The following is a 13,317-nucleotide window of genomic DNA, read 5'->3' on the forward strand; positions in this document are numbered from 1 at the left end:
CTTTGATTGGCTGGCATAAGGCCAATATGTGTCTGATTCATAATGTAATTCTTGTGTTTTGCTCTTTAAGGAGTATCCTATGTTAGCACTGAGTTTATTTTGGGTATAACGTTACAGTTTTGTGATTATCATTAAATTCATGTTTGACGCGAAAGCTGCTCTTTGTATTATTTATTTATTTGTGAGTTCGTAATTTGCATTTGACCTTGCTGTTCCAAAGATCTATTAAGTAAGTTTGGTACATGCAATTTTAGAGATCTGCATAATTTCATTGTTCCATGGTTGACATAAAACAATGAAATGTGGTCTAAAGAATTAAAGAATATTTATTTATTTGTTTATTTTTGTGCCAAAAGTTGCAAAAGCTGAACACCTCATGTCCCTTAAATGTTGCGTTACTGTTGTTTGTTTGTTTGTTTGCTTTTCTTCTAAGTTCTCTGTACTGATTCAGAACATTTTTGCACTTGGCATTGTAGCACTGAGCAGCGATCCTTTCCCTTCTCTAAATAAGTAATTTCATTAGTACACACAGGAAGTTTGCTGGGTTCTGCAAAACACTGGCAGCTTGTGAAGGTCAATTTGTATGATTTGACATTGTTTGGATTTATAAATGGATATATTTTTTTTTAACTTGTTAACCAAACATTTCATTTAGTAAAAGATGCAATGACCAATCCCTGTTCCGCTTGTTGTGTGCATGTCTGCTTTCTGGTGTTTTTTAAGTCTCAGCGCAGGTTTTCTCCTTTCCACACATTAATGTCATTTGGGCATCATCCCGCTCCGTGCGGCGAGACATAACAGTGTCTGGTTGTTGCTTGTTTGTGTTTGGGGGTCGATGGGTTCAGCATGACTCAAGCTCGGGCGCGCTGCGTAGCTGTGGCACCTCGGCTGGCCTTTGGTTTCCTGATTTAGTAAGACTAACACTTCTAAAACAAACCAATGTGAGCCTCCATAGCAGCAGCAGCTCCCTCTGTGGTCCATCAACCAAACACAATTGTTGTGACATGTACAGGACAGAGAGTTTGTCATAGCATGCGTTGAGACATCATAACAGCGTCAATAGCTCTACTACATCTTACTGCTAGCGGTGGCGTGCCTTGCCATCTATTATCACTGTTAACTCCTCTGTCTCTCTCTCACACCTGATCAAAAATTGAAATCTGTTCCGAGTGCTTCTCTGTGTTCTCAGCTGAGCAGGACAGGGGGAGAAGAAGAAAAAAAAAATAAGGAAAATGGAAAAGAACGTTGTTAATGTCACTGAACCATGAAAGGCTTGGCCCGGGGTTGGAATGACTCGGTATATAAGGTTCTTTAGTGCTGTGGCTGCGGGGATAAACATAACTTACATCAGCCCTTCGCTTGTACAGGAGATTTCCTCTCCTGGCACTTACAACCTCAACACTCTCACTACACTGTGATTCGCACACACGTACACACACTACACATAGTACAATCCAGACCCTTTCAAGTTGCTCGTGCTCACACACACACACACACACACACACACACACACACACACACACACACACACACACACACACACACACACACACACACAGACCAGAGGGCAAACGAGGGCTGTGAATAGTATTTTTTATTCTGTTTGTAAGCTTGACAGTGGGTGCTATTACTTGCTCACACATGCACACAGTTTAGTTGACTTTTGTGGGATGGATTTGTATCAACAGCAATATAAAATTATTAATTGCTTTAAGACTGTATTATCAGTGTAACGTCTCACTGTGTGTTTTCTGTGTCTTTTTTTCCTCTGCAGATCATCACTCAGTATGTTTATGAGCTGTTGGAGAAAAAGTGCAACATGACTAAAGAAATCCTGCCAGTAAGTACCCATACTGAAAGGAGGCATTTTCTTCTTTGATTTATGCCATTGAAGATTAAAGGGAGTATTAAATATTAAAATGGACGTAAATGCTTAGGCTTCAGAGTGTGATTATGATATTGAGTGTTCTGTTTAAAAAACTAAAGAAAAGGGGATTGTGAGGAGTCAGCTCTCCCAATTCATTCTTTGTCTTTCTTTTTCTATCTCACTCAGTTTCTCTCTTACTCCCTGTCTTTCTTACCCTCCTCCTCTGCCCACATCCTTTGTGCAAAAGTGTCTCCTCAACAAATTAACTGTATTGTGACGTTTCATTTCAAAGGCACAGAGGCGCAGCATGCTGATGCTTAATCTGTTTTGCATTCAATTGCGCTGAAGGGGACTTTCTCTTCTGCCATCGTGGAGTTATTCTTTGCCCAGCTCATCCAGGCTCAGAACGTACACTTAATTCCTTTTATTTGTTGTTGGAAGCATGTTTGTCTCTTTTTTCCCCCCCTTTACCTCGCCATTCCTGCTCTTTTTTTCTGTGTATAAAAGTAGTGATCATTTTTCAGTGCGCGTTTATGGGGATGTTAGGCAGCGCCAGTGTTTAGAAACATGCCAAAGTTAGCTCCAGCACTAACAGTGTCCATAAATCACCTAGCCAGAGTCAGCGCCTTTCATTAGCCCCCATACACTTTTACTGGTTTATCTGCCTGGCCTATTTATCTCATTATTCCCCTGGAAAATTGCTCTGTTATGCTTTTCTGCTGCCCACCCGCCCACACGTATGCGGCGTGTGTGTGTGTTGGTGGTGGGTCCGTCCACCTGCATGGCATTGAACTTGTGACCGCAGATTTTAAGAAGATTAACCGAAGCCAAGTATAGGGAGAAGGAATGAGGGCGCACAAGAGAATAAAGGGTAAGATTTTCTCCCCCACTTGGCTCCCTTTGTCTGTTTGGATTAAGTTCTTGCAGCTGCCACCCATGGCTTTTATGGACAGTGTTTGTCTCCTTAGCGGTTATTCTAGGCATACTTGGGAAGGATGCAAAGAAGCACTGGATGTGGAGCACAACGGCACACACTTTCTCTCTCTCTCTGTTTTACTCTCTGTTATAAGGACTGTTATCTGAGTGGTTAATGTATCGATGCATGTGAGCTTTTTTAGAGTACACACAAGAGAACTCATGCACTTTACATATGGAAAATATCTTTTTTTTTTTCAGGTGTTTTTTTTCCTCTAAAGCAATAGAATTCAGAGATGTACATATAAAATCACAACAAGACTGTTTTAAAGCATTGTATTTGAAATGAATTACATTTCGCTGACACGTGGTAACCCGTATTTTTCTGGACGTTCAGGTGGATGCCACAGAAGATGAACCCACCGGTTTTATCTACCTCAGCCCAGATGCCTTATCCAACCCATCTAAGCTGCTGGTGCTGATTCAGGGCAGTGGTGTGGTGCGGGCTGGTCAGTGGGCCCGTAGGCTAATCATCAACCAGGACTTGAACTCAGGGACACAGATCCCCTTCATTGAAAGAGCCATGCAGGTAGAGGTCACAACAAAGAATTTCAAGCTATTTTATTATCTGTTGAACGAATGTTCTGGTCTGTGACCTGTTTCTTTTTTCTTTTTCCCCCTTATTTTGCAAAACTGGGAGTCAGCTTTGGTTTGGTGGTTTTTGTAGGACTTGTACGATTTTGGTGTGATGGGTGCAGCACACAGTTTATTTGAAACACAGGCCTGAATGTTTGGGGCTGTTGAGCAGTTGTGGCAAAGTTAGACTCAGTGTGGAATCATATTTTAGATGTTATGTACTTCACTCGGTGTTGGAATGGGATTGCAGGCATGCTTTTTGGTTTATTAGTTTAGACTCTTGATTTACTGTATCGACTCACTTCAGTTTAACTTCATTGTACAGCTTACGCAAGCGTAGGAAAAGAAAACAAAACTTCGCCCTGGGGTCATAAGAGAAATTATGATGCTGAACACTTTGAACATTTCACATTTCATATGATCACACAGGCAAATAATGAGCAGGCATACAGTCACAGGTGCAAACTCCTACCATCAAATGATATCACGCACTGAATTTTGGCTTCATTTGTATTGTTAATAAACCGAAAGACTTTCTTCACTTTTCCTTTTCACAGAATTCTTGTGTAGCGTTCATGTGTTCATGGATGACTGTGATGCGAGAGGGAACAATGTAGAGTTTCTAGCCTTTTAGTTTTACAGGTGCACATAAAAACTGGAGGTTACGCCAAGTGCTTGCTTGTAGGGGGTCATCTGATTGTTGAGGTTTTCACTATTATTTTGGGGTTTTTGCCTTACAATTTAAAGTGCCTGAGGTGACTGTTGTGATTTAGTGCTATACAAATAAAATGGAATTAAATTGAATTTCTAGAAACCTAATGGTGGATGCTGGGGGGACTGGTTGAAACAGCAGACAGCGATGCAAGGGAACAGCAGCACTTACTCGAGAGGGAGAGATGGTAAAAATCAGCAGCTTAAACAGACTGCCAAATTGGGAATGCGTGTTTGATATATAATGTGAAAAGAGTGAGGCATGTTATTGTGTGCATGCCTAAACCAGCTCACAGGCTGCTTCACAAATGTATGTGTCAGCAACCAAAAGGTACCTCTTTCTGTCTAATTATTTTCACCCGCTTCTCTATCCTCACTACCACTTCATGTATAATGACCTACTCTTCCAGATGACACAGACTAGATTCTTTCTCCCGCCTTCCTTCGTTTTGCCCATCTGATTAACATAAAAACGCTGCTGTGTAAATCCCTCTCCTATTGTGCACAACAACTGGAGAAGTTAGAGTAGCGCATGTGTGTCCATGTGCGCTAACGGATGAATCAGGTACCCCTAGACTGTCTAATACAGTTACCCCGGCTGGTGTTACAGTTGGAGAAGGCAGGGTTGTGCTGTGGAGAGCCAAAGTGACAGCTTCAATATAGAGAACATGGTGTGTGTGTGGTGCGAGTGTTGCCCATTCATCATAGTAAACAAGAAATCGTGTTCTTGCACCCTGACAAATCATCATCCAGACATTTACTGCACAAGGGCCTTGTACTGTGAGCGCACTGGAGAAAAAGCCACACACATTTACAGTCAATTCATGCTGCTGGCATCCATTATGGACATGTTTGTACTATATTATGTTATACCACACAGTGTCTCTCGATGTCTTATGTACCGGAGTTACAGCTACTGTACCATCTTCAAAAAAGACTCACTTTATCGCGATTTTGGTGTCAACTTTACAAATTTGATAAGATTTGTCATTTCCCTTTTTGGTCTTACAGTATGTACTGTATGATTTTATTTTAGATTTTACTTTATATTTATTGTAAGAGTTTTGCATGAAAGCACGTACTGAGGTGAGAGGAAAAATTAAAAAGGGATATGAATTGAAATGTTTTTTTTTCTGCCTCCAGCACAGAAGGAGAAACTCCGTAGCTACCCTACACTACCAGCCAACGTTATAAAAAGGCACCCACGTTTATTTAATAATACGTAGTGGTATCAATATTTCTTTGAGCATACACAGGCCATATTATATCAGGTATTTGACATGTAATTGTATGATGTTATTACTCCCCTTTTATGCGCTTCCCCTTAAACATTTTATCTGGCTAGCTCACATACCTGTGCAAACTACTAATTCATCATAATGACAGATGAATCCCATCTTACTCTTTAAAGATACAGCCTTTCCCCAGTAAACCAGCACAAAGACAAACACTCACAGCGACATGACATGAGTAATACGTTATTTTAAATTTATCTTCTGTGTCAGTATTTATAATGAATGCCTAATTGGTCGGCCAAGGGGACTTCTTAATCCAAACATGTGGGAAGAGAGGTACAGCAAAAATTGTGATGACTAGGTGAGATCTGAAACCTGACAAGTAGCCCCTATCCCTCCCTGGGCAAAAGAGATGACTGTTTGTGAAGTTGTTGCTACATGTGTTTATGTTGGGTTGCAGTCCAAATCTTTCCTTACTACATCTGCTTCTATGTTATTTGTCAGCAGTTTAATCTGTGGCTATCAAATGTTGCTCTGTCTACCTACCGGATATGTTCTGCTGCTAAACACAATGCTCCTGACTTGTCAGAAGTCATTTTGGAAAATTAAGGAATCGTGTTGATTGACTGATTGATTTTGACAAAACAATCAAAGAAAATAGCGTATATATCCACTTAATTAAAGTCATTTAATTGAAAATGAGCTGTGTGAAAGTAACCAACCCATCATCAGGAGTGCAGACCTAAAAAAAAAATAGGTGTCTGGACTTAAACTGTTCATTAGAACAGGCTTATTCTGTGTGACTGTGTGAAAGCAACACACATGCCATTATTTTATTTATAACTTTGTTAAGTGTGGTTTTGGGTCAGAATGTCACATTTTCTCAGTATAATTTTTAATTATGTTTAGATTAGGGTCCGTTTTGTGGGAACAATCTGTTGTCTCGAGTGTAGCTCATGTGATGTTACTCATGGGAAACTGATTGGAAATTCAAAGCCTGCAGCAAAGGGTCAACTAGAGTGCATTCAAGGAAATCTGGGGGAGCTTGTGGCTTGGCAAAACACAGAATCACTACTCACACGCACATACGGATAAAACTGTTAATTCACAGCGCTGTTGTAATGTGTGTGGATGTAGTGCGAGCACACTCTGGAATTCTTCGCCATGTTCCTCAGAAGCTCGAGTCAGCTTTTCCTCTCTTCCGATGGGATCACCTCTGCCAATCAGGCGATTGTAGGAAAAATTGCTGATTGGGCTAGTTAATCAGCCCCTTCACGCAACACACACGCATACACACATGCACACACAATCACATTGTTGGGTGAATCTCAGGGCAGTCTGTCTCTTACGCCGCAATTTACTTCCCATCACCTGTCTCTTTCTCCCATATTCATCCCATGTCTTGTTCACGCTGCTGTATGATGGTGACACATTAATAACCTGGCAAAAACATATACATTAAATACAAGTCACATAGACACGTGCACACAGAGAAAGCACACATACATAGACGCAAACACATCACACTTGGATGCAGGGTATACTCGGGACTATTTGGCGCAGTGCACATTAATGCTGGGTTGAGGGAAAATTTTTGTGCCATCTGTGTAGGCCTCATGCATGTTGTCTTTATGTGCATGTGTGCACATCTAAGTGATGCTATTCCCAAAGTGTAGAAGTAAAATGACAGGTGAGAGGAGAAGGAGAAAAGGTTGCTCCAGCAACAAACACAAAGTGGTGGAAGAGGTGGAAAAGAGGAATCTGAGAAAAAGCCGAGTTGATGGGGTGTGGGGTGCAGAAAGGGAAACAGGTTATGATTGGTTGGAAGAGGGCAGAAGTGGAAAGAAGGAGAGGAGTGTGGAAAGGATTGATGCAGAAAGAGAGAAATAAGAGGAAGACGAGGGAGTGACTGCAAATGGGTTGGGACTGGCAGAGGAGAGACGGGAGTATAGAGAGAGAGTAGGCAGAAGGCAGGCATCTGACAGCTCCACTACGGGGAGAGGGCCTTTTAATGACAGCTTATTCCTTCATGATTTCAATTCCTGACAGTCGACAGGTCTGCTTGTTGCATCATGGCAGCTGTATCATTACCTTCTGGCCCTGTCAATGCTCTGCATCCTGAGACTGAGATGGTGGAGGTGTAGGGTGCGTGCCATGGGGTTTGGAGGGGATGAGGAGGTGGGAAAGAGAGTTTAGACTGTGAGGTTACAGTCGGAATATTTGAGGGAGGAGGGATATTGAATATTGAAAGGTGGGATCATAAGTTATATGGTAGGTGTTGGAGTTAGGAGTAGGACTTTCAACTAGTTTGCATCCATATAAAAACAATGTACATGAATCCTGTTTTGAGGTTGTAGCTGTTTGGTATTGTACGATCAAGATGCAGCAAAGTTGATCCTTTTATTTTACATCGCTTCCTAACTTTTTTCTCCCTCATCCTTTTTATTCAGCTGCCTTTTTTTGCATTTTGCATTTTGCCGGTGATACTAGTTGCTACCAGTAGAGAAATTTTCTTCTAAAATTTTCTGTATTCTGCTGCGGTCCTGCAAAACCTAATTTCCTTTTTAGTATTTCTGAATGCTTGTAACTTTTGTCAGCCACCGAGTTTCAATTTACGTTTTTGTCAGATTGTCAGAAGTCTTCAGCATGAGAAAATAGTTTATGAATTTAAACTCCTTCTCATTGCTTTTTAGATCATTTACATATGAATTAATACATTTACAATACCAAGTCTCTCAACCCTCCAGTTTGTTAGCATGTGCGCACACAGCTCCACACGAACCACGAGCGTTATGCAAGGTCTTCACGAACGACTCAATTTAATTTGAAAGTTGCTCATACAAAACGGATCTATAGCCGCTGTCGCCCCCCCTTCCTTGTCTCCATCTCACTCTTGCTCGCTCACTAACTCTCTTGATAGTGAGTCAGGCTCGACACTGGAGATTCTCTGGAAAGAAAGAGGGGGTGTGGTGTTTTCGAAAGTGTGTCAAAAGCCTAGGGGTTTGTATCTGCCCAGAATTTCAATGGGAGGCTGAAAGGGGGCAGCGAGGCAGACACACTCAAACACAGGAATCCTCTTCTAATTTCTGTCATGACCCCCCCCCCCCCTCTTTTTTTCTTTTTTTGCTGGATGATGTCTTCTTCAGAATTGGCTGCACACTCTCACACTCTATCATCTGTCTGGCTTGTGTCATGGCCTCATGTGTTAAGAGGATATCTCTCTGTCTCTTGTCTCTGCAGTCACCATTCTTCTTCCTCCTCTCTCATTAGTTCTTCTAATTCCCCCTAAGCTGTGAGTTAACTTGTTTGTGTGTGTGTAGCTCAGTGATAACATTGTATGTATAGTGTGTGCACAGTCTATCTTGGGGCATCAAGTGGTTACAGAGGCCAGACAGGTATCTATCCAGCTAGCCAGCCTTAGCCAGAGGACAGTTTGTGTGTGTGTGAGGTCAAAAGATGCTCCGCCTTGCTGTGGCCTTGTAATAGTTGCCCTGCAAGCAACACACACACACACACACACACACACACACACACACACACACACACACACACACACACACACACACACACACACACACACCTCCAGGTGGGAAGGTCCCAGCGCATCCCGCAGCTCAGATCAATGCACTTGACACCTTCAAAGGCGGGTGTGGGGCCTGGACTTGCTCTGGGGTTAAACCTCTTTTAAATAGCCTCCCGCGGGAAGGCAGCTGTCAATAACCCACCATAATTACCGGGGCCTGGCCCGCCAAGGGCTCGGCTGCACGGGCCAAATTAAAAATTGATCAGAGGGAGAGAAAACATTATTTTGTGGTGGTATTCCCTGTCCTAACAGCACTGCTGCTGCCGTATGAGAAATTTCATCAATTGACGTCCAAGCTAGATATCTAGAGACCTATTTATCTATCTATCTGCTCCCCCTTTCGTCCAGATGAACAATGGAGCGGTGTCCCTGTTGTAAAAAAAAAAAAAATTATTTGCATATTAAGTGCCTTGTAGTGTGCATGTATGTGTGTGTGAATTGCATGCGAGTGTGTGTTTGTGTACGGTGGATGAGCACGCAGCTGATTGTTATGTGCTCCAGGTAATCGTACATCATCCTGTATCTGTGTAGTGTGTGCACACCTTGTAGCAGTATATTGATTGTGGTCTCATTGAGTTTCTCTTGGCGGGGAGCCTATATTTGTTAGTCAGAGAATGATACAAAGAAGATATGTTCATCCTCGGGCTTCCTCTAGGAAAACACACCCACCGTTGTTTCACAAGACATTGATGAATGAGAATGACAGTTTACAGTGGGTTTAAGGTCATTTATAAACATGCACCACAGGTAAAAGATCATATCAATGTTTTGTTTGAATCATTAGCGTAGAACATGCTCTTTGGGTTGTATTAAGATGTGAGAAACCCTTCTTAAAATACATTTTCATGTGGGAGTTACTATTTTCTAGAACTGGCATTGGTAATTTGCACCCAAAGTAAATCTGCTAAATAGCTCGTTCACACACGTGTGTGACATTATGACATTTAACTTTTGGGCTAAGAGCAAGAATTCAAGGAACAACTGTAAATGTTTTGGACTTAATAAGTGTTGATTGGCCTCTATAAACACAGGAAGTGTTAATTTAAACACTTTCAGCGTTAAAGTAAATTAACTGTGGTAATTTTACTGTGCAGAGATCACTTATTTTGTATTTAGTACCTCAGGATTTGCACACATAGCACATGCAAATTGTATTAGAGGATTTCTCGTCTAAGCATAATCCAATTTGAATAGTGTGACTTTAAACCTAGCACTTTAGATCAGTCATTGTGAGAGCTGCAAAACCCCCCCGTGCCATAAAAGCCGGGGCAGGGATCTGTCAGGATTGTGTCCACTTTCTGTTGCTTCCCTTTAAATTAAAAGAAATGTAATTATTCCACAATAAGTTGAACTCAAAGAAATGCTGCTAATAGATATGATGAAATTCTTAGCTTTAAGGCATGTGTTGTGCGGCAATGTTGTCTTTTGCAAACAGAGCAATTTCAGCAGAAACTGAATATGTACAGATGTTAGATATAAACCGAAGAAATCCCTAACTTGGATGAGAGCGTTATTCATAAAGGCACTCTCATGTTGCCGAGGTTCTCTTATGGTATGAGCTTAGAAAGAAAAAGAAAGAAATGCGAAAGAAATTGTTATCAAATTGTAAACATTATTTGTAGGTATTCATTAAGCTATGTTTGATAGTTGACAATTTTTTTTCTCTTGAAATTAAATTATATTATCAAAAAGGCTTTGTCTCAGTGTGTACGTGCATGATTGAGTGTGTTTATGTCTGTGTGTGCGTGAGGTGGGTAGTAGGTCATTTGCAGCTTCAGGCTGTGTATGTGTGTCCCAGTGGGAAGGTCTTGTTTAGTCTCTCTTCCAGAGGCCCCCAGGCAGTGTGTGGTGGATACCTCTTCACTCTCTCACAGGGAACACTCTTCTACTGCCAGTGCAAACATATTCCCGTACTCTGGAAGTCACAAACGCACCGAAAAATTCTCCACATTCACAGCTGGACCGTAGCACCTTTTTTAAAATCCATATGCGGTTGTATCAATTTATATTGCATGTACTCATCCATGTACACATACATACATTTAAAGGCTGTTTCACTCTCTTGTTTATTTTACCTTAGGTTTGCAGAGGTTAAACGTGCTCAGCGGTGTACTTTAAAGGCAGAAATCGAGCTTTGAGAGGAGCCAGTGTTGTGCTCGTAGCTCTCACTACGCCGCACACACCTACAGAACACTCAAACAATCATAAAAACACATATTCAGACTGAGATTCAGGCTCACTGAGAATCTCTCGGAATCAAAGCTGAAACTTGCTCTAAGCTCACAAGTGCCTGTGTCATACTCCTCGACAGTCGGCACCATATTTTGATCAATGAAGGCAAACTTAGTGTTTAAGTAGGGGTTTCCAGGGTCCGGTGGGGTACTTGAGGGCTAGAGGCAAAGTCTTTTTGTTTCTAGTTATTGCTGACTCTGTGGTTAGAAATAAAGTAGATACTGCAGGAGGGCTTTTGTAGATTGTTGCGAGTGGTGAGAAATATCTTTTGTTGAGTTGCTTTTTTAAAATGTATTTTTCTACGTTTACGTTTTTATCACATTTTGTCTTTTGATAATCGTAGACTAGAGAGACAGAAAAAAGAGCATGCAGAAAATGGTTCAGCTAGTTGCGAACTGGTACATGCACCACTTAATTATCTGCTGTCCCTTTAGTTGAACGTTACAATAAACACAGAGTGTCGTGCATTATATCTACCAGTTTTCCCCCCAATATTTATGTAAGAGTGCGGTTTTATCTTTGCTTAGCTGTGTGTGTGTTAATGTCGTGCAGCTGCCTGCGTTTGCCTGATGCTGGACTGAGACTGATATATTCCTACATGTGAAATGTGCATTTCAGTACATCAGATCATGGCAGTAATGGTGTCTGAGTGTTTCAAGAGATATGTGCTAAAGAAGAAAGACAGGCAATGACGAGATACGGCAACAGCGATCAGATTTGTCTGCAGCTCTTTTGCCTTCTGCAGCTCAGTGGGTTAGTGGAGGACAGCTGTTTTTGCCACGTCTCTGGTCCTCATACTTAGTGAATCAACATGTATCATGGCATTAAAATGTACAAAATACATGCATAAGGAATCACGTGTTTGTAGTTATCCATATCACTTTTGGAATTAGTCAGAGACACATTTGATCTGGTTTGAAAATGCAGTGCATTTTCATTCATAAAAGCGCTACAGAGACTGAGAGCAATACAGACACGCGAGCATCACCAGCAGACTGCTCACATTGTAGCTTACTTTTCAAAATACGTTGTCAGCTTGCTCAAGGATAAGAAACGAGCTAGATGGGATATTTACTGTCACTTTCTATATAACCATTATGCAAGAAACTGACATGTGTGGCAGTCTGTTTTTTGAAAAGCAAAGATAAGTCAAATTTCACTATAAATACTGAAGTGGCGTGTCAAAGTCAGGTGAGATGATCTAGGTACTTCAGATTTAATCGGGTTTTCAATGTGAGAGTCTTGTTAATGTCAGGTGTGAGGCACTCATCTCTGTATGAAAGTTCCTCTTTGGCTTTCTGTTATGTGTAATGCTACAAAATGGTGAGATCATGATCTGAATTTGAGCGCACAACAACACGCAACACATGTTTCAGTTTGTTAGAATTTGTTCCTTGCTTTACGGTGGAACTTGTCAACATTTTCATCTGAATTGGCACCAACTTGTGTGTTTGGTCTGGCCCCCTCCCCTTTATCTAGTATTATGGTCCTCGTAGTAGGTGTTATTATCCCACCGTATGTTGACAGCCTATCTCTTAACCCTCTTAGGAGCACACTATGGTACGCTTGGCTGACTTGTTTGCACTAATGTCAAGTTTTAGCGGTTAGCAGGCGGTTACCATATGCTACTGTGCTGCTGTCGCCCCCGATGTCAGTCAAACGAATGTCAACCTAAGCTCACAACACAGTACACAACAGCATGCACTCAGAAACACAGTGACAGAGTACACACACACACACACACACACACACACACACACACACACACACACACACACACACACACACACACACACACACAAAGTCATACACACATATACCCATACTGTAGGCAAGTCAAATGCAGACATTGAAAAAGGAATAAAAGACCACATCCTGTTGGGATGCTATGAGAGGACAGTGTAGCTTGTTTCCAGGAAAACCCTGGTGTCTTGCTCTTTATCAGCTGACTGAAGGAAACAAAAGCATCTGCAGTGATCCTTACTTGTAAACACAGATCCATATTACACATAAGTAAGCATTAGATACACTCTTGGTTTAAAGTCTAAAAATGTATCATTTTGTTAGAGAGAGTTGTTTGGACTAATCTGAAATCCTCTAATGTGTGCACTAGGTGATATGTAGTGCCAACTCTGTTT

The 13,317-nt window shown here is 41.4% G+C and overlaps 1 protein-coding gene across 1 annotated transcript in view; it reads left to right on the top strand.

Annotated features, from left to right (window-relative positions):
* Positions 1 to 13,317, top strand: part of arb2a (ARB2 cotranscriptional regulator A) — a 163,308-nt gene that overhangs the window by 16,640 nt on the left and 133,351 nt on the right. The window contains exons 5-6 of the mRNA XM_085425261.1: positions 1,775 to 1,840; positions 3,180 to 3,371. Coding sequence (XP_085281387.1) covers positions 1,775 to 1,840; positions 3,180 to 3,371 — 258 coding nt within the window. The remainder of the gene's footprint in view (positions 1 to 1,774; positions 1,841 to 3,179; positions 3,372 to 13,317) is intronic.

This window comes from Rhamphochromis longiceps, linkage group LG12 (assembly GCF_057381845.1).
Source record: "Rhamphochromis longiceps isolate RC_006_pf linkage group LG12, R_longiceps_female_GT1.1, whole genome shotgun sequence".
NCBI lineage: Eukaryota > Metazoa > Chordata > Actinopteri > Cichliformes > Cichlidae > Rhamphochromis > Rhamphochromis longiceps.